Raw genomic sequence first — 21,363 nt, 5'->3', positions numbered from 1 at the left:
TCCGGCAGGAGCACTGCAACGTGAAACCTGCTTTGTCCTTTTCTTGTCGTAAGACGCGAGAAATTACGGAAGTCGCCGATCTACAAACAATTCCGATCCTGCTCTCACTTTCTCGTCTTTCTGAAGAATTTGCTTCAACCTGTACCATTGACGAAATCCCGGAACAACAATTCCCGATTTGACAACTCATTTTCTTTCGAGTTCAGGATATCCACGTAACAAACACTACATCACGATCGAAAATGTCAACACGCAAATCCAGCCGCGCAACCAAGGCGGTAAAATACACGTCCGCATCTGAAGGGTCTGATTTCGAGGACAAGAAGCGAAAGCCCAGGAAGACAACTACAGCTACCCCCAAAGGACCTACAAAAAGGACAAAAGCAGCACCAAACGCGACCACCGTATCCGGAAAGAAGGCCCCCATGAACGCCAAGCGCCCCGCCGAATCCGGCGACGACGATTCCAGCAACGAAGCCGCCGCCATCTTACACCCTAAACCCAAGCGCCAGAAGAAAGACCCCGAGACCCTCGCCCAAGAAGCGCAAGAAAAACAAGCCAAAGCTGACAAAGCCCTACACAAACAGCAGTGGCAGGATTGGCTCTCCTCCCACACCGTCGAAGGCGAGATGCTAGAAGAAGAGCCCGACAAGGAAGAAAGCATCACGCAGACCGACGCTTTGAAGAAGTACGGGCTCAAGAAAGAGGAACTGACGTCTTTGCTGCGGTACGAGAAGAAGAACCCGTTGTATGGAGGCACGATGAAGTTGTTCCTCGAGGAGAACGTGAGAGAGTTGTGCTTCAGGAAGATGGGGATGCTGGAGGGGGTAGAAGGAGGTGATGAGGAGATTTTGAGGAGGGGGCAGGAGATCTGGGAAGCAGAGTAAGTTGATATGTGTGTTATCTGAGAGAGGAGATATACTAACAGGAGATTCCAGACACAAAGACGATCCTGAGACTGAGAACGAAGCGAAACCGACGAAGGTAAAGAAGACTGACAAGTCCACGCCGACGAAAGAGAAGAAGGACGCCCCAGCCAAACCCGAGAAATCGAAGAAGGAAGCCTCAGCGAAACCCACCAAACCCACCAAAGAAAAAACGCCCAAGCAAAAGTGGTCAGCATACATATCAGCACACACCCTCGCCGTCGACTCGAACCTCACCGAAGAGCCATCCGAAGCCATCAATCAAACAGAGTGCAAGAACAAGTACAGTCTCACGCCCCAGGACATAGCTTGTCTGTCTTTCTTCCCCAAGAAGAACCCTGTGTACGGGAAAATCATGAAGTTGTTCGAAGAGAGCGAGGTGAAGAAGTTGGCGTATGTGAAGACTGCTGTTCTAGCTGGTGTGGACGACGATGGTAAGGATGAAGGGGCGTTGGTGAAGGAGGGGAGGAAGATTTTTGAGGAGCAGCGAGAGGGTGAGGAGGACGAGGAAGAGTAGGGACTGATTGGTACGCGGCTACCATTGAAGTGGTCGGCAGCGACATGCAACAACAGCATTCGTGAATTCACGAGATTATCTTCCTGACTTTTCCATTGTATTCGTCTTTACTGCCCTAACTCCAGTCTCACCCATCCCTCATGCCCTCACCACTTGATAGCCTTCTTGAACACAGGAACCTCTTCGAAGCTATCCACACTCCACTTCAACTTCCCATCGCCCGTGATCCACGCACCATGATCAGTAGCCTTCAGTCCCGTCTTCTCGTTCTCACTAATCTCATGCTTACTCGCGCCAATACTGTCCTTTGCCAACCAAACAACCGGCGTCTTACTCGTGAAAGCAGGGTTCAGGTAGGCTTTCTTCAGGTCCTCGTCGCTATATTGAGGTTCCTCATCTTCGTCAAAGTCGCCGTCGCGCAGCCAAGCCTTCAAGGCAGTGTAGCTACCGAAGACGTGTGGTTGTAGGAACCGGGCAACAGGCGAGACGACCTTGGACGGCACACGCGTCCGTTCGCTCACGCGATCAATCCTCGACTCTGCGTGCTGAAGAGCTTCAGATTCGCCTTCCTCTGCCGAAGACAGTAGTGGTGCCTGCTCACCGTCTTCAGAGTCGAGCGCAAGATCCGCGGGTAGGTATCGTTCGAGTGGAGCGAAGTAACGGTTCGTGATATAGTTGAAGATGGCGGTGGCGAAAAGTAGAACGACAAGCATGATTAGAGGACCAGTCGCTTCGCGTAAACTGAAGAGACCGATGAGGCAGAGCTCAGCGATGTAGATACCAGTGAGAAGATGCTGAAGAGAAAGCGTGTACGCATGTCCTTTAGTGTCGATTTTCGGTGTCGCGGTATACAACAGCTGGTACTGGTAGCACCAGTAGAAGATTACAAGACCGATAGCAGCGACGCCAAGAACGAGAGGCGCAATACAGGAGTAAACGATCGCTGCGATAGATCAGTAACAGGTCGTCTGTGACTTCTGAGATGACTTACCGATGACGACAAAGTTGCCGTACTTCGGGAATAGCTTGCCCCAAGCCATGCCCCTCATTGTGATGAAGCTGTTGTACTTCTGACGGGGGGTCTTATCGAAGAATCTGTCATAGAAAACATACGACAGCACGTCGGTGTAGTTCAGTATGTTACTTGGGGCATTGGTCAAAGCCTGGACAATGAAGTACGCGAGATAGGTGTTTGATGCTCTCGGCAAACGCTCCGCGAGTTGCTGTGGTATTCGGCTTGGGTCTTTGACGATTTGCGATACTACCGCTGCAGCACCTGAAGCGAGTGTGGTGACAAGGAAGACCTGCAGTACTTGGAAGACAAAGTACCACTTGAGCACCTTCAGCTCAATGACAGTCTTAGTCGGCTCTCCGAATTTTGTAAAGATGTCTGCATTATGTCAGCCCGAAGGTAGCAATATAGGTCGAAGGAGGACACTTACACCTAAAGATTTTAGGTACGTAGCTAGCCAACGCGCTCAAGGCCAGAGAAGGTAGGAGACCACTAAGTAGGCTCATAAGTCCGGATGGAAGCTTGTTGAGGAACGCGAGCCATTTAAAATTCTCGGCGAGATATTCAACGTTCGACAATGCACCGACTACTCCAACTGGAATGGACCAAAGTATGATGACAGCGACGACTAGGGTGATGGCGACTCCACTCTGAGATATCCGACGCGCAGGTGCTAAGTTCAGGTTGGCCCAGATAACTTCATTGGGCGTAGTACCGACAAAGCGAGGGGTGAGAGACAGAATGTCAGACGATGCGATCTGTTGGTAGGCTCTCTGAGCCGCGGGCTGGGTGCGAAACTCAACGAAGACCGCCGCAGCTCCACCAAGGCTCTCAGCTGTCTCGTTCGATTCGCGAGCCTTCTCGATGTCTTTCTCTTTCTCCTTAATCTGGTCTCGGAAATAGCTGATGCTGTCAACTTCCTTGCCAACCACTGGTGTCTTGGATTTGTGTGTAGGTCGTAGGGATTTCTTCATCTGCTTGGGTAGCTGTTCATATTTGATGTTCCGATTGTGGCTCTTTCCAACTTCCTTGTTGACATTCAAGATCAAAGACATCTCAGCACCTTCCAGCTCCTCGACTTTCGAGTTCCTCTCTGAAACGAGCGACACAAGCTTCTCGCCTTTGGTGACTGGCCAGATCCTGACTGCATCGTCGCCGAAGAACCGTTGCATGTTGCCTTCGTCAAGGGCTGCAGTAGGTGCTGAGAGGTAGAGCACGGTGCGTGAAGACAGCCTCTTCGCGTTCGGCTTCGATAAGTTCCATGCTTGTCGCAATCCGATGAGCCATAGGCGTTCCCGCGCAACAGTGAACATGACAAAACTGAAGAATATCCATGCCACAACGGCATGGGCATAGAGATGGTCCTTATTCTTCACATTGCCGATGCCAACGCGATTGAGTTCCTTCGAATTGCCGCCACCGGTATAATTGGCAGGCAGAAGGATAGGCCAGGTAATGACAGCACCACCGACGCAGATGAAGATTAGGGTCCTCATGAACCGCAGGAACAAGTACGAATCAAGCGACTGGTGGTAAAGCATAAACTTGTCCGGAACGGTCCTCATGGTGTGGACCCATTCGAAGTAGCCCGGCGATTTCGAACATGGCGTGCGATCCTTCTCTGGTACGGTGCCAATGAACGTCCGTGGTGAGTAGATCTTGGGGAAGCGGCGCCAGATGAGGACAAACGCGACCATGTACAAAGTCGCAATCACGGCCGTGGGCACGAAAGCTGCAGCGAGTGACGCGAACGAAGAAGGGCCGCTAGACTTCGTGACAGGGGATGTTAGTACACGCGTTTTGAGTAAAGTCGGGGTGTGGACGCAGGTACGTACCGACTGGACATGGCTGGTGCCATGATCTTTGGCGACGAACACCGTCTGAAGATCCATGCCGGGTGTCTGTTGTGGGGCAAGAACTGATTAGCAATGCCTCATAGCCGATGCAGAACGAGAAATTGCAGATTGGCAAAGCGGAAGAGGTTGTGACGGAGGCTTTGCGCGCTTCTGCCTGTGTTGACTAGTGTTGCGGAGAGCGATGGGTGAAGCCTGTCAAGCAAGGACGCCGATGACGTAGACGCGTCAGTGGCGCAGATTCATGCAGGTCACGTGTGACTCACTCTAAGACAGCAAACCAACATTACAGACCTGGGCTCGTCCAATCATGCACCAGATAGATTCAGAGGACCTAAGGCGTCCAGTACGATTAATGCGCGCATCATGAACCCAGTCGACATTATTACAATTTTATATGTATGCCTATGTAACCAAGAAAGCCCCATCCAATATTCGTACAACAGTCTATAACGCGTGGTATCGCAGTATGCAAGCCTGTTACCCACTATCCAAAACGCCCACAAAGGAAAGATCCCGACAAAATAGCTAACGCCGTCGTATGCAAGAAAACAAACTGAATACTACTGGGCACACCTAGAGCCACAGCAGCCACCTAATCACTCCAATCCCCACACCAAATACTCTCTTGACAGATCCGACGAGCACGACGATGAGCCAAAGACACCACATGAGCGCGACGAGAGCCCATTCAACGAGCATCCATCCGAATCCTCGGATCCAGCGCATCCTGCGTTTGCGCGTGCGAATCATGCGGTCAATCTCGTCTGTGATCTGCTTGACCTGCAGGGGGCCTTGTCCAGAAACCTCACTCGTGATGCGCACAGCTTGGTCCCCGCTTTCTAGGATACGCGGCATGAGGTCCGAGTCAACCGTAGATTGCAAAGCCGAGATCTGGTTGGTGACTTGCTGAATGGCTTTATCGCGGAAAGATTCAAGTGAGGACTGTAGTGCCTTTGTGGATGACTCCAGATCCTTGACCAACATGCGTGCAGCAAGAACGTGCTCTTCCTTGCGCGGAACGGGGTAGAGTCGCATCTTTGATGTAGCGGCAGCGCGACTCAGGAAGTCGGGAGGCGGATCTCTTATACTGTGCGCGCGTCGGTCGATTTCCCTTGCTTTGACGCCTGAGCAGAGGAATAGAGCGCGCACTCGAGCGATGTCCGCTTGGGTAACACCATTCGCGTTTTTGTTACGATCAGCAGCATTGTCATCGCCGTCGGCAATGCTCCAGTGTCTCCCGTTAAGCCCAGGCCGAGAGGCACTACGCTGCCTATGCGAGCCCTGTGCATTTCGGAGTCCAGTGGGAGGGAGGCCCACCATGTCACCGCCAGGCCGAGCGAGCACTTCGTTTATCCGCTCCTGACTATGGCTCTGGGTAAGAGTGAGATCTCCTGTGGAAGAGTTCCCGGAAATAGTACCAAGGTCCATACGTGGTGGTAAAAGCCGATCAATTCTAGGAGAGCGACTGTTCTTCTGCTCTCGCGCCTGACGTGAGATGTGATGCTCAAAATCCGATTCCTCATCGGGGATTGTGTGAATTGGCCGAAACGAAGGTAGATCAAGATGGTTGCGGTCGTTGTTAGTAACACTACCATCTGTCCCTGCCGTGACGGTCCGACTTATCGGTGGCCGTTTGTTGTGCTTGGCTTTGACAGTGCCATAATCGTCGAAATCGACAGAGTTGCGATCAGACACGGTGTCCGCATCCGAGTCGTCGGCCCGGTCTCTTCTGAAGATGATATCACCGACTTTGGTGCCCTCATTCTTCACGCCCTTGAAGAATCTTGTGACAGCTGAATGTGGCTCCTGGGTGTCCCTGCGACGTAGCTTATCCGGGCTAGGCAAGCTACTGACACTATCATTCTTGCGGTGACCGAGTAGATTCATCACAGCACCAGGAGCTGCTAGAATGGCTGTTCCGATGTGTTTGTCCTCTTTGTCGTCTGGAGTTTCCTCGCTGGTCTGCCGAGATCTGGCCTTCCTGTCTGTTCCAGCAGATTCTGGGCGGAATTCGTGTTTGTGATCATCACTATGGTCATGCGAATGGAAAATGCTGTTGAACTTGCCCCGTTTCGCTTTCCTCGTCTGTGAGTTTGATCGACTTGGAGGTGATGAGAGATCGCCTCCAATATGTGGGAAACGTTTGGCGTGTGGAGTGTTTGGAGCTGAGCTGTCTTGGTCGTCGAAAGACGAACGAGGTTCATTATCGTCAATAGAAAGAGAAAGAGCTGTACGAGCCTTCGGTGGCATCTTGAAATTGCGCCGCTCCTTCATATATGCGAAGCCGTTCGTTGGGCGGGGAACTTCCAGCGAGTCTCTAGATGGCCTGCTGTCTGATGTGACCTCTTCATTCCGCCCCCATTTGTTCGGCGTATCTGGCGTAAAGTCAGGGGTTGACTTCGGCTGTGACTCTCGAGCTTGTTGCTCAAGAAGCAAAGCCAAAGGACCGGTGTTGTGATCTGGGTCGGTGACTATACGAGTCTTTCGTTTGCGAGTATCTGATTCTGACTCTGAGCTATCGCTGTCGTCATGGCTGCGCAGCCGTGAACCCCGTCTAGAATGCTTGCCGCCTCTGGGGCTATCAGTCCGCAGCGCTGGAAGCAACCTTCGCTTGCGCCCACGCTCGCTGCCTTTGTCGCTCTCGTCACTTGTCGTGTGATCGACTGCGATGCTGGGCAGGCCATCAATCCAGCTCTTCCTCCGGTTGTCAGGGTAGTCTTTGCTTGCGCGCGGTGATAGAAAGTCCTTTGGCTGCACCTCCTTGGGAGGCGGATATACCTTCCGGCCGTAGCGATTCTCCACAAGCAGCTTGTTGTCGCCTTGTTCCAGCCAGTGCGCGTCCGCAAGCAACTCTTGTGGGCTGAAGATCCAGCCTTTGTGAGGTCTCGCAGGCTTGCTCGGGGCAGGTGGGACTTCGTGATCGTGGTGTATCTTGGGCAGCTGTACTGCATCGTCTCGACGGTAGCCGGCTCGCTTCGCATGCTGCTCAACGCGATCCACCCACTCGCGTACCTGCTCAACGTCGTCGAATTCTTCCGAAGAGTGGTCGAGCGTGACTCGCTCCCGAGCCCTGCTCCGGCGGTTTCGTATGTATTGGAGAGGGTTGTACGGTCGGCCGAGTTCGTGCTGTTTGCCAGCGTGAGACGGCACACGGGTGAGCTGTGCCTGGGGACTGCCTGGGACGCTGCTTGAGGAAAAGACGAAATTGCCTGGGTTGTTAGCATCGGGCTTCAGAGGCGGTAGAAATTCTAGAAGCCGCAGATACTCCATGCGAAGCTCGATGTACGCGCGCGCTTTCTCGACTCGAGCAATCGTGGCAGGAGACGGGTTGATGTTCTGCGAGCCTGGAAATGCGATAGATGCGCTTCTCTGCATGGAGGTGGACATGTGGCGGGTCGGAGAGCTCTGGCCGCCCATTGGGGATATGTTGCGTGAAGTGCGCCGTTGCTCGTTGAGATACTGCTTGAGACTGCCGCCAGCGCCATAGTTGGAAAAGCTGCCCTCTCGCTGAGAAGCAGAGGGGACTCGTGACTGGGATGCCAGAAGCTGACCACTGCTGATGTGTCGCCTTCGACTCTCGCTCAGGTTCAGCGCCATGTGTACCAGCTGGTTCGGGTCAATGGCCTGCCGTGGCTGCGCGGTGTTGGGCGAGGGGTCTCGATCACGGGCTGGAGGCTGCATGTTGTATGCGCTCCCCCTAGTCTTGCCAATGCGTATGCGCTCGTCGGCTCGGTCCTGGGAGTCGGTGAAGTTGATGCGGGATGCTGCGCCGGGGGCAGGGCCTGGGCCATCTCTCTGTACCTCTCGCGACAGAGGCGAGCTGGCTGCATCCTTTTCGTGTGTGCCATGGTGTCGCGAGGTGCGCTTGCCCTTTGCCTCGTCCCGGTGCGCCTCGTGGTTGCCATGCCGCTGCCGTGGCCCGCTGGGGAAATTTGAATCTAGAAGGAAGCCGCCAGACCTGCGAACGCGCTGCTTTCGGCGCGCAAAGTCTTCCTCGTGCACCGAGTCCCTAGCCAGCAGACTGCCCGATGCTGAGCTCCCTGCGTCGTGGGTCGCGCCTGTGCCAGGTCTGAAATCTTGGCTCCGCCGCGGGGAAGAGCTCCCTTCGCCGTGGTCGGTGTAGGCGCCCGAGTTGCTGGCGATGTATGTGTGCGAGGAAGTCGTCCAGCGGTCCGAGTCTCCCGACGGCCGGCCATGGCTGGAGCTTGCTGACATTTCTGGTGATGGCGCCTATGTCACCTCGAAGGGCCAGGGGGGCGCATGGCGGATGCCGACGGCTGCGCGAGCAGAGGTGCGGCCGTGTCCGGGGTATCGCGACCAGGCGATGTTGCGACGAGATGCTCACGTGTAGGGCCTACGTAGCAGCGTATGAAATCATATGTGGGGTGGGCGGCTCGATGCTGTCTGGACGATGGCCTCGGTAGGAGAAGCATGATCGTCTGCACCCCTGTTTCTCATCCAAACGTCAAGAGTGGGCCCGTGTGCAACAGCTCCTTCACATGCCATTCAGTCTTCACACTCACCAGGCCATCCGACTTTCTCATAAGACACATCAAAATTCGTGTGCTGGCTGTCGTTTTGAGCTGCTTGACGAGTGTGGAATGTTAATGTTCGTACTACTGGGCATGGTCAGAAAGGCCAGCCACGAACACCAAATGCCGAGGTGGTCTTCAATAACACGTTCCTCAGCATGCAAGCCATATGATACATAGACTGGCCTTGCCACACGTTCTAGCCCACTCGACCACATGGAAATTCTTCAGGCGTCCAGCAATACCGGCACTGTGGTAGCGACTTGTCTTTCCCGTCTTAGTATCAGCGGCAGAATCTAGGGTAGGCTAATGTGTTCGTCGGGTAGTTCGCATGTGCAAAGAAGATCAGACATGCCGTCCACCTCATACAAAGGAGAAACTGAGCGGACCTGCAGCCTACATTTGGGTACAACAAGCAAATTAGGATATCTAGCGTCAATGTAGGCTTAAAGGTGGACCTCTTCACACCCATAGCGAACCGATAGGCAGCGGGTACCTTCCCCGAACATCACACTGCTCTGTGCGAAGAGCACAAATAATGATCTGCTAATAGGCTCTCCTCCTGTATTATTTCCGCTCGGCCACGGCATGTACCCGAGATATCCTACAGATCGACGGCGAGCCTGCTCCTAAGGACGCAAGTTGCCAGCTTTCCAGACTCTGGTCATGTATCCGTAGATATGTTTTTGGTGGGCGTTTGCATACATTGTTGGGGTCCAGTGCGAGCATGTTCACATATTGCTCCAGTGAGCTGAACCCATTTCAAGAAATTGACTACATGTTCAGCTCTGCTCCGAACGACTGACAGTCGGTTGCACTGCTTCCAAACCATGGACCGAAATGAGTACAGTCCGCATCCGTCGTATTAGAGGCATTGCACTCGCATCTGCAGCGTGAGACTGAGGAAAAAGCACAGTTGACCCGGACAGAGGGGCAGAGCCGAAGCTGACGGGCTAGTACGACTGCGCATGATGAGTGTAAGGGTAAATAATGCGAGCTATGTGGTTGAACCTGTGAACCTGGAAGCAGTCTTCTCAACAAGGCCATCGGCAGGGCATGTATGGCTTATCGATTCGCAAACGTGGTTTTTCCCGTACTTCGCAAAAATGACGAGCATCTCGAGACATGAAACGTCGGCCCAGCCGTATACAGGCTAGGAAGCTTACGAATCGATAAGCGTTACTCACACCCTTTCCCTCCGCAAGGCGCGTGCTTCAGCGCTGGGCGGGAAGGCTGACATGTTGCGCGCTGGAGCCTATCAAGGTAGCATCGGAGCGGTGTCAGAGCTGCATCATCGCGATGGTATGCCTCAAGTCAGGCAGATCGAATGTGGTATTCCTGCAACACAGGATGCATGGTGTTTTGCGACCAATGCTCGAATAGGGCAAGAGGGGTACCACGCCCGCGGTAGGGTCTTTTGATGCTAATCGGTGGATAAGGTTTCGTGGCCGCTGGACGTCAGCCTCGGGCCATCTGTCGACCGATCTTACATCTAGTGCCCATATACCGCATATCGGAGAGGTGGCCTAGTCTGACTTCAGCAAGGCGAAGGATCAGGGCCAAACTCCGTGTCTTCGTACAGTCTGATTGCGCCCCACCCGACAGACTCGCAAGATGGAGAGCGCAGGATCAACGCCGGCCAAGCTGAAGAAGGCTGCAGCCGATCGCGAATGACGGAGACGTCGTGCTCCCTAGGTGCAAGCCATGCCTCTGCAGCTGGACTCGAGGCTTGCTGAGACACCAATTGGCTCCTTGGATCGGCGACTCTTCGTAAAGCAAGCAAATTCCCACGCTCGCTGATTCGTCCAAAGCCTCGGCTCCGCTTGGGCCAGCCCAAAGGCGTCTTCCGGTACAGGCCCGGAGCAAGGCTGAACAAGGAAATAACGAGAGACAAGTGCAGCGACTGCTGATGCTGCCTTGCCAGAAGCATCTAGAGGGTGTCGTGATGTCGGGTGATGATGCGATGTGAATTGTCAATGTCCAGGTTGCTCCCGGGCTGCGAAAGTCGGTCGCGAGCCGGAACATCGAATTAGGAAAAGCATGACCAAGCCATGAACCACAATGCTCGCTCGCCCTAGCCAGCCCGCAACCCTCCGCTTTCTTGGACGTGCAGTTCGTTGCGAGACGGAATGATCCGAGCAGGGTTTGGACGGCAATCCTTCGTTCCTTTTGATTATCTGGCCCAGCTAGCCCAGAAACCGGCCCAGCTCAACAGGCTGCGTCACCTGATTCGCCATGGCCTCAGCACACGTCGTTCAGCCTGAGGCAGGAGACCCAATAAGCACTCAGCTCGCCAGCTTGCCGTTTGTAGCGTGGCTTGCAGCTCAAGGCTCGTCCACTCACCTTGGGAAACGAGGCTGACTGCGCCATTCCAGCCTCGTGCGCACTCCACTGGGCCCAGCGAAAATCGGGATATCTTGCTGCCTGGCCCCCCGCCCTTTCTAGATCGACTTGGAAACACATCACACGTCCCTAGTACCCCAGGACTACACCTGCCATTCTCTGAACCTGTCGGTTTTAGCTGCCGTTAGAGCGACAGGACGCGCCCCACCAAGCGAGCCTCCCCAACACTCAGCTGTATCGGACCGTGTGACGGAATTGCACAGCACTACTGGATTTCAGCCTGGTCGGAACCTACCTGGACTTCATCTGGCGCCATCAAGTTGATGCCTCCTACAAGAACCAGAGCCAGGATGAAAGAAGATGCGGCGACCACTACCCCTACCGTCACGGATACCAAGGCTAGCGAACCAATAGAGCCCGCTCCAGCACCAAGGGAGACCATTGTGACAGCACCTAGCATCCAGACGACGCCTGCTACTTCGCCCACCTTTGAAGCAAATTCGAAGCCTCCATCTCGCAGAGTATTGCGACTAAAGTGCCCGCTCTGCGGGGACTATCCCGATGGCTTCCGCAGTGAGCATGAGCTCCGACGTCATACCAACCGTGTCCACAAAAAGGCACGTAAAGTGTGGGTGACCATCGACACTTCGCCTGACAAGTCGTTCCTGGCCAACTGTAAGGCATGCCAGACTGGAAAGAGGTACAACGAATGCTACAACGCCGCAAGTCACCTTCGACGCATGCACTTTCACCCCCACAAACGCGGTGAAAGGAAGATGACTGCAGCGGAGGCTCGACGCGGCGGGAAGCCTGGCGATTTGGATCCCCCAATGGAGGTCCTCAAAGCCAACTGGCTGCGGGGAGTGGACGAGATACTTGGAGACGACAACGAACCTACCGAGGAGGACGCAGCATCTACATCCCTATCGCCTACTCAGACTATGCCGCCGCAAATACAGCCGCAGCTGCAGGCGCAGATTACTCCAAACAAGGCGGAAGTAAAGGCACCGCCGACACCAACTACACCTTCCACTCGGTCGATGGCAATAGATAGCATAGTCGAGAAGCAGAACGCTGCATGAACGCGGGCGCATACTAGATGGCGTATGGAAGGAAACGCCGATCCGCATTCTCATGTAGGCATGTTGAGTCGTGGTTCACCAGACGCGAGTCTGACAAACGGACTCGATCAATCTGCATTCTCTGGCACTGCTCTTTCTGCGGATGCGCCAACTGTTTCGCCCGACAGCGCTCGGAGAGTCAGGAGTCGGGACAGCGGTCGTCTACGAATAATGCCGATCATTACTGATTGCGCAAGGTTGATCTTGGAGGAGACTCGGAGCGGTAAAATTATTTGGCGTTGACGGGGTTGACGTTGGATGGCGGCAGGCTGTCGTAGATGTGCAGCAACTGCACTGTAGTTGGGTTGGATTCTAGGCGGCGGCAACTTTTCAGTCTGACGGCGCCGTCACAATTTATCAGATGGATGTGGGAGGGTGGATTATTCTTCGTAGACCCGCATTATGGGCTGTTCGATGCTGCGTTTATAGTGGCGATCTTGTAGTACATACATAGTATGAACAAATGACTTTGAACATGAAGTCTAGGAAACGTAAGAATTCTTCGACACGATTAGTTGTAAAGAGAAGAGAGGAGTGAGGGAGGTCCGAATGGGATGTGAGGTGCAATTAAGATACATGTCGATCAACGAAGGGGTGGCGGAACGGTACACCCGACTCAAACGGCTCGTGCGCAGCAATTTGAGTGCTGCATCGTGAATCCTTCGCAGCCACCACACCACCGTTGCAGCCACCACGAGGTATGTCGCTGACGTGTCTACCATGCCACTTTATACACGAGGCTGATTGTCCTGTCTAGCCGCATATTCCTCCGTGCGTACGCCATCGCCTATTATGCGCTTCCTCGCTCTCCGATAGCCTTAGCCTTGCCCGCGGAGTCTTAGATCTGGTCATGGCTGTGTCGCCTGCACACGCTCACGTATCACGACTCGTTACCGCCGCAGAGACAGTGCGTGCCACTCGCGAAACATAGTGTAGAACACAAGGTAGGGCTTGGGGTATACCACCCACATCGGCGAACTATGGCCTTTCGCCGCGCATACGGTAACCTGGGGAGTCTATACAGCGTCCCGCCCCCGGGCGCTGGGCCTTCGTTTGGGTTGACTAGACCGCAGTATAATTCTGTAAATCTGGGCAGCCTCTACGCCCGCAGCAAGTCTAAGTTCCCGACTGGATGGGCATACTTTGAGGATGGTTCTGTTTTCATACTTCCCTTCGCGTGGTTCCCTCACGATATCTTCGAAGCGCGCATGAAGATAGCTGCGCAGTTCGTAAGTGGGCCGACGCCGAAGATGCAGGAGATACGGCGAGAGAATCCGCACATGAAGCGCTTCATCATTATCAAGTGAGTACCACGGCCCGCAGTCTGGATGTATGTGCTAACAACCACACCAGTAAGGACACAAGACAGTTACGCGAGAACACATTCCGCATCCTAGCCCGCAATGCCCAAGATGGGCAGAGAGTATCCGTCGCCGACCCGCCCTTCGAAAACGTCGAATTGACTCTCGACCCCGCCGAAAGCCGCCCGATATCCGCACATTTCCACGACGCCCCCCAATTGAAATTCCAACACAGATTACGGAACAGTGAGGCTCTGGAGACGTTCCGCGGTACATTGGTCGATGGCGTTCTACAGCCAAACGTCCGCCTGGGAAATGGTCTGCGCTTGTCCAACAAGCCAGAGATACTGAAGCCTCAATTGACAGCAAAGAGGCGGGCGCGAAACCACGAGGCTACTAGGCTTCGCGAAAGTGCCGGCTTGCCTCCAAAGGCACCTGCAAAGCTGCTTGATGGGCTGGATGTGCGGTCTTTGAGAGACCGACCTCTATCTACGAGCTCAGACAGGCGCAAGCCTTTCCCTCGAACACCGCCTCGAGACCGCGATCTAGAGCTTCGAGAAGCCCATTTGGCCTTAAGGGAGCGCGAGCTCATCAATCTACAACAGCAGCTCCTACGACGGACGATGCGCATCCAGAACTCTCCGCCCCGTCGAGAACGCCATCCTCGATCTCAGCCCCACGACGACAACTACACAAACACGCATCGAACACGCGAATCGACCGAATCACGCACTTACACGGAGTCGGATTCCACAGCCGCAGAGATCGAAGCAAGGAGAAAGGCACTCGAACAGGAGGAAGAGCTTCTAAGATACAAGCGCAAGGCATGGCTTCTCGAACAGAAGCTGGCGGAGGCTTCAGCACGTCCTCCACGTTCTCCACGTAGACGCCCAGCTCGCCAGTACGATGACGAAGCGCAAGACTACGACGACACACGATATTCTACTGAAGTTCCACTCGAACAAGATGCTTTATCGGATGTGCAACATGAAGAGGGCGCCGCAGACGGTCACAATCTAGACAATTCGTCACCGACCGAAGCGCTTCAGAGCTTAAGATCCCGTATCCAGCTTCCTACGAGACAGACGATGCGATCACATCGGACGCCACGGTGAATGACTATGAAGTCAGTTGGGCACCAATCCTTTACTCTCATGAGCCCGACTACGAAACGACACCGCCTGTGATCGCAACGCGAACGAATAGCATAATACCTCAGTAACCGAAGAAACGACTCTCATACGATGAGCACGCACATTGCTACATCAATGTACCATATTCAGCCATCATATGATACCCTGTACGAATGACTATAGATCCAACGATAGATAGACTTGCTAGAATTATACTTCACTCTCACCTCTTCTTCGGCGTACTGGGTCATACTCACCCTGACAGAATGCAAGAAGCACCAGGAGTGCACCACGTTCAAGATTAGCAATCTTTCTCGTTTCCATAAAGTCACGGATGATACCGTGCCTGTTAAATGTCCGACACTTGAATGGCACGATGGTTTCATTTCGGGTACGGTATCCAATAGGCCACCATGTCTATCTCAATCTCTCATACCCCGAGTACGGGGTCTTGGGACCAAAATGTCCAGGAACTATTGACCGTCGCTGTGGACGTCATCACATCCAAATACGATGACGCTTTTTCCAGCACCATAACGGGAAACTGTCGCGCCAACAGGGAACCATCATGTCCATTTTACGTACTATGTCCGCCAAGCACGATAGAACGCTGCTCAGACGTAAACGGGGCCGTCAGACTAGGAACAAGGTCTATCAGGGTATCCCTTGCGATCGAGCGGCATGGCAGGGGAACCAGCGAGTGAACCACGTCAGGGCAGTCATCTGAGCATCTTGTTCCAGGGAAAACATTAAACATTTAGCTTCCATGGACGGCGATGCTTCAGAGGTAATTGGGGTAGGTTATCAAATCTTGCATGTATCTTGATTTCATAACTAGAGAGTTATTAACGTGCCCGAGGGAAGAGGAGGATGTGATCCACATGGAAAGGCCTTTTGCAACACTCTTGTGCTATCGAGCGGTGCCTCAGCACGCCACAATCACCTTGGCCCTCCGCAAAGTCGCCGAATCTGTGTTCTTGCCTTCGCCGACGTACTCTACACTCAAATCTTGCAGCTTGCTCCACCTTCATTTGACCTTCAGGATGTGCGCGCGCCTGGAGAGATAATGTTTCACAAGACCGCGAAGTTATCACGTGTATCATCGACAAATGAAGTGGGAGATCAGTGCAAAGAGTCACAAATCTACCGCCAGTTAATCTTTGGTATCAAGATTGTTTTATGTACAACGACATAAACCTAACAATATATTCGAGGTCTTGCAATATATTGTCTTTATATCAGGACCGAAGTGGTGGATTGTTCGCCAATTGAAGTTGACGGACATTTCACCGGGATGCGTGGGAACAAGAAACCGAGGAACATTGGGCTATGCTGTGAACGTTGCCTGGCAGTGACAGATGACAATCAAAGCTAGAACCGTGTGGCTGATCCAAATGAAGATCGCTAATCGGGATCGGACATGTAGCAAAGAGGCGTAGATGGTACGCCGCAACGATGCCCAGGTGTGGGATTCTTCTCTTATATTACCGCAAACGTACAATGACGCTGTGACTGACAAGACAAGGAATCAATGTTGCGATTGGTAGGAATGGCAGAGTGACAGAGTGACCAATGCACGTGGCGGCCTGGGGTTCAGGACAGAAGGTTTGATCTAAGGTTTATCGGCTGCTACCGACATCTATCTAGGGATCTGAACTAAGATGACGGAATCGCAACACCTGACTAGGACACAGCCGAATGTTGGTAGCCCGTCACCCCGTATACCCGAGCTGTCGAAGGTTTCCCAAGTTTCCCAAGATTCAGGGGAATGCATCGATACTCTTCGCGACAAAGCTAAACGCGCGGGCATCTAGATTTCGGATCTAGGCGCAACTCTACGTTGGCCTGCATTTCGGCGGGGTTGGCCGTTGATTGGCTGCTCACGTGGTGCAGGAGAAACCATCGGCTTCCAAGGTTCATTGCGAATCTAGTGAACATTAGCATGTACTGTCGACCATGAGCGCATGACGCTTGCCCGCGCGAAGTTGTCTGCACAGCTCCAGCCCACATTTCAGATTGCATGCGACAGCGTCGCCCCACGACACGTGCCGTCTGGACACCGCACCACGTCTCCACTGCCCGCAAAAAGGAACAAAAAGCTGTTCGGACAATATCCCAAAAGCAACCGACTCCTTCGGGCATTAACACCCTGCATCGACACGTCGAGTCGAGGCCACCCATGGCTACCGTGGGTCCACTGCCATACACGTCATGCTGTAACGTTGTCGGCTCGGTTGCAGTAGCGGATAACAGAGAAGGTTATTACGCCGCTGAATCGCCGTGGTGTTCAACACCAGAGCAACCTTTGCTGGAGTGGAGTTTCGCACCCTTGTTCCAAGAAACCCACTGAATGCGACTGACTTCCTTAAACGGAGATCTGCAACTGCGAATAATGCACAGCAAGCATCTGCCACGTCGAGTCAGAAAACTCCACAATCCGAACGCGACACCACACCACTCAAGTGGAGTCCATGTTCGGCTATGAGCATTTGGAGAGAGGCCTCGTCTAGGAGATAGTCGTAAGCCGGGGATTCAGTCCCGTCTTCTCTAGCGCAAAGTTTGCGGGAGGCGCGTCAAGTTGACAACTGACAGCTGAAGAGGAAGACCAGGGCAGTCGGAAGAGCATCCCTTAGGCTGGTTATCTACCCCGAAGTTGTTGTATACGAAGCACGGGCGGCTGCAAACCTTTGTCTGCACAGATCACGGCTGCAGACAGCTAGATCCAAACCCTGGTGTTCCTCCAACGGACGTGTCCAGGATTATGACAATTCGACGTGTCGGATGCGAAGACCGACCACACACAGGAACACATCACGATTGCAGTTTCTCTTTAGCCATGGCGGTCTGCAGATTTGCACAGGGATCAGGCGTTGATGTAAGGTATGCCGCAAGGTGCACAAAAATGTACTCGTGGCTGATGCGGGGGGTTGGTTATGCGACGCCCAACCCCCAGCTTTGTTTCGACTGCGACAACATCGAATTGTTGGACCTGTCAGCATCGTGAAGTATTCCATCGTAGATCTCAGCTTACAGCGCCGATAGCCGGCATATTATCGATAGCACCCGGAACCCCTGTCTTAGGAAGCATCCCTATTTGAGCTCGTCAAGCCTCAATCCTTCGATCATCTGCCGCGGGAGGCAAATCTCACGATCGCCGACATCTCATTGTGCCTTGCATTAGCCCACACTATCGGCGCAATCGGCATCCTTGCGGCCGGAACATTAGCCTACCAGACTAAAGCGATCTTTGTTGTGCCCAAAGGGGACGCCGGCGAGTCGACGTCGTAGCACCACCAGGCAGGCACGCCAGGCGACCGACTAGTACCTAACTATCCAGCGACAGGGACCTATAACGTGTCAGCGGTTTTTGGCTTCTCCGGTATGTTTACCCTACAGAAATTCTCTCTTCGTCATCGATCTACAGCTCCCCTTCCCCAACACGCTGTGCCGCCCCCAGTTATCAAACTTTCCCACTTGTCCCATTTGCTTTTTTGACGGCCGCAACGTGGTAGCGTTCCACGAATACAATGGCCCTGTTTAAGAACAAGATGCGATCAGCTCACGGAGTGTTCTCTTCTAGACGGCCTACTGATCCTGCCAGGACGTCGAATACCACTATCAATTCAGCCAAAATGGGGAGCTCAACCGAGTTGGCCCCAGCGTATGTCGATAGCGTCATGGCACCCGATACGGATGCCCACCCCAATGTCACCAACGGCAGTGGCGGTGCGTTTAATGAACCACTGGTCCTGGACTTTGCAACCATGCAAGATGCTTCTGATTCAAATGCAAGGAGTGCCCCTCTTTCACCCGTCACTAGACCGGCTGATCCCGAACGAAGAGAAAGTTGGCTTTCGGATGACGAGACTGCTCCCGCTCCACAGATAGACTTTACAAGAAAGGATATCCATATCCCTTCCCGCACCAGGTACTCCCCTCTTCTCCCCCTTCGTTCGTTCCTTCCTTTTACTCATCCCCAAATAGTTCCAGCACCCCTCAGGCCAACAAGAAGCGCATATCATTGCAACGGCGACTGAGTGCAGAGCCATCTTCACCTAACAACGGACGTGTAACACCAGACATGCAACAGACGCGTACCCGAAGTATGTCACGCACATCTAGTGCCGTGCCACAAAACATACTGTCCTCACGAATCCCCATGAACGAACAGCCGACCACGATACGAAGCTCAGCCGACTCAGTCATATCATATGAGTCCACCGCCCCGTCTTTCGCAACGCGACAACTGGGTCCTCTCCAACAAAAAGCAGATATCATCGAGGACGGAGACCGACTATCGCCATTACTGGAAGATGACCCCCAGTCATTCGATCTTGTCTGCGGACCTATCGAGAACTCACGATCACAATATTCTCTCGAGACCAGATCAGAGCAACTCTTTTCGAGAGAGCATCTAAAGGCCATCTTTGCCGACACTGCATCGCTACTACGATTTACGTCATTCCTGAGCATCGCCCGGCCCAACTCGCTTCCTACTCTCATCTACTACCTCGACGCACTGAAAGCGCTACGAGCCATCAGCTATGCCAACGCCGTCGCAGAAGCCCTGGAACCCATTCAGGGCTTGGACTTCACTGAGACTCCAGCGCGGACGACCATGAACGCAGTGTTGGAGGAAAAGGCCAATCGGGCCTTTGACGTCCTGGTCCGTGACGATCTTCCGGCTTTCATCACCCACGTCTTCATTCAAGTGGTTAGCGTGAGCATTGCGAAACGCGTAACAGGAAATTTACCTCCGATGCTTCGTGAGGCTAGCGAGGGTCTGGCCGAAGTCTTCTGCCTGACAGACCCATCTAGGACTGATAACCCGATCATCTTTGCGTCGGAAGGTTAGTTTACCGTTGCGCCTTGAAACTGACCGTTGGTTAACGTGAAACTAGAATTTCACCGCACGACTCAGTACGGCGTTGGGTATGCCATCGGTCGCAACTGTCGCTTTCTCCAAGGCCCGAAGACGAATCGGGCCAGCGTTGAGCGCTTTGGCACAGCGGCCCGCGAAGGCAAAGACCATAGCGAGGTGTTCCTGAACTAGTAAGTGCCGAGGTCACTCTTGCGATTTCATTGGTGAGCATTTGTTGACTTCAACACAGTCGCCGTGATGGATCGCCATTTATGAACCTTTTGATGATTGCGCCTCTTCTTGATTCGCGCGGAACTCTACGATACTTCATTGGCGCGCAAATCGACATTTCTGGTCTCGTAAAGGACAGCACCGATCTTGAGGCTTTCCGGCGCATGCTCGATGAGGAGGAGGGCCAGAAAGAGAAGGAGCCTCAGAAAGATGAATTCCAGGCGCTCAGTGAGATGTTCAATAACACCGAGTTGGACACCGTGCGCAAGTACGGCGGCAACATGCATAGGGAGCATCTAGAAGAACAGGACGACGCGAGCATACAGCACAAACCCAGACTGCTGATCCAGGACCAATCGACCTTTGACGTTGACAGGGCTGAGAAGCCAGCGATCAACAAGGCAGACGGCAGGCTGTCTGGCCCATACAAACACGTAAGTTGCTGCCGTTTCTACGTGACAATGCGAGGAGACTGACATAATTTAGTACCTCGTTGTGCGCCCGGCGCCTTCCCTGCGTATTCTCTTCACATCCCCATCTCTCCGTGTCCCCGGCATTCTCCAGTCGCGTTTCCTCGATCGCATCGGCGGAAGTAACCGGGTCCGAGACTCCCTCAGCGACGCGCTTGCAGATGGGTCGCGTGGTGTCACAGCGAAGATTCGCTGGCTGCCGCACGCCGTATCAGACCTCGAAGACTCTTATGAAGAGGGCCGACCCAGGTGGATACACTGCACTCCTCTGCTCGGACAGAATGGATCTGTGGGCGTCTGGATGGTGGTGCTCGTTGACGAGAAGGAGCACTCTGCACCGCATCGCAGATTCCGCCAAGCACCGCCCATACCCAACGACATCCGCGGCAACAGCTTAACGGGAGACAGGCGACCCTACCAGACCCCTCGATTCGATGAGTATGGCAACGATACCAGTAGCCAGCGTACCCCCTCACGCGGCGCGTCTCCTTATGCGAACGGCAATGGCGTATCCCGTCATTACGACAACTTGCGCAACCCCTCGACTCCGACGCGAGCGCAAAGCCCAATGACTTATGATCAGCGTGGAATCCGATCAGGCGCGTCGTCGGTCAAAGACTATGTCAACGGGGCACAGGCTAGTGTTGATTCTTTCCGCATCTAGCACTGCTGATTCCCTTTCAGGAAGAGGAAGAGGCAGCGTTGGGAACGGCAACACCGGTTCGCATGGAGATAAGAGACGGCGCAACAAGAATATACTGAGAGAAATACGGCATGAAGAGTGTTGAGACTGAGAACGAGATGGTCGCATATAAAAAGAAGATGAAGGATATATAGACCGGGTGGTCGGGCTGTACTGCGCTGTTGTTCATCTGCTCTATACCCATTCTGTAAACGTAACTTAAGCATAGCATCGATAGCGGCGTTCATTTTCATATGTCCATAATTCTTAATATACATCACAAACAAGATCAAAGTAATAGGCAAGTGATAGGGCGCATTGCGCAAGAGCAGGCCAGCGAGTGTAAGCGAGTCTTCGCCGCGGGAGTGCCGCCATGCA

The 21,363-nt window shown here is 53.6% G+C and overlaps 6 protein-coding genes across 6 annotated transcripts; 4 read left to right on the top strand and 2 right to left on the bottom strand.

Annotated features, from left to right (window-relative positions):
- Positions 1-242: 242 nt before the first annotated feature.
- J4E84_003075 (uncharacterized protein) lies at positions 243-1,443 on the top strand (the record flags this gene model as incomplete). Its single annotated transcript, XM_049385693.1, has 2 exons — positions 243-883; positions 939-1,443. The coding sequence occupies 2 exons, from the start codon at positions 243-245 to the stop codon at positions 1,441-1,443; spliced, it is 1,146 nt and encodes a 381-aa protein (XP_049246570.1).
- A 146-nt stretch (positions 1,444-1,589) lies between these two features.
- Positions 1,590-4,152, bottom strand: J4E84_003074 (uncharacterized protein; the record flags this gene model as incomplete). Its single annotated transcript, XM_049385692.1, has 3 exons — positions 1,590-2,386; positions 2,435-2,833; positions 2,886-4,152. The coding sequence occupies 3 exons, from the start codon at positions 4,150-4,152 to the stop codon at positions 1,590-1,592; spliced, it is 2,463 nt and encodes an 820-aa protein (XP_049246569.1).
- Positions 4,153-4,884: 732 nt separating this feature from the next.
- On the bottom strand, positions 4,885-8,526 carry J4E84_003073 (uncharacterized protein; the record flags this gene model as incomplete). Its single annotated transcript, XM_049385691.1, has 1 exon — positions 4,885-8,526. The coding sequence occupies one exon, from the start codon at positions 8,524-8,526 to the stop codon at positions 4,885-4,887; it is 3,642 nt and encodes a 1,213-aa protein (XP_049246568.1).
- Positions 8,527-11,536: 3,010 nt separating this feature from the next.
- Positions 11,537-12,268, top strand: J4E84_003072 (uncharacterized protein; the record flags this gene model as incomplete). Its single annotated transcript, XM_049385690.1, has 1 exon — positions 11,537-12,268. One exon carries the CDS (start codon positions 11,537-11,539, stop codon positions 12,266-12,268), a length of 732 nt encoding a protein of 243 aa, XP_049246567.1.
- Positions 12,269-13,287: 1,019 nt separating this feature from the next.
- Positions 13,288-14,723, top strand: J4E84_003071 (uncharacterized protein; the record flags this gene model as incomplete). The annotated part of the gene is made up of 2 exons (XM_049385689.1): positions 13,288-13,610; positions 13,661-14,723. 2 exons carry the CDS (start codon positions 13,288-13,290, stop codon positions 14,721-14,723), a joined length of 1,386 nt encoding a protein of 461 aa, XP_049246566.1.
- Positions 14,724-18,373: 3,650 nt separating this feature from the next.
- J4E84_003070 (uncharacterized protein) lies at positions 18,374-20,967 on the top strand (the record flags this gene model as incomplete). The annotated part of the gene is made up of 5 exons (XM_049385688.1): positions 18,374-18,669; positions 18,726-19,591; positions 19,643-19,793; positions 19,853-20,267; positions 20,320-20,967. 5 exons carry the CDS (start codon positions 18,374-18,376, stop codon positions 20,965-20,967), a joined length of 2,376 nt encoding a protein of 791 aa, XP_049246565.1.
- Positions 20,968-21,363: the final 396 nt, after the last annotated feature.

This window comes from Alternaria hordeiaustralica (genome assembly GCF_023758085.1).
Source record: "Alternaria hordeiaustralica strain BMP 2776 chromosome Unknown scaffold_4, whole genome shotgun sequence".
Lineage (NCBI taxonomy): Eukaryota > Fungi > Ascomycota > Dothideomycetes > Pleosporales > Pleosporaceae > Alternaria > Alternaria hordeiaustralica.
This window is presented reverse-complemented; position numbering and strand designations above follow the sequence as displayed.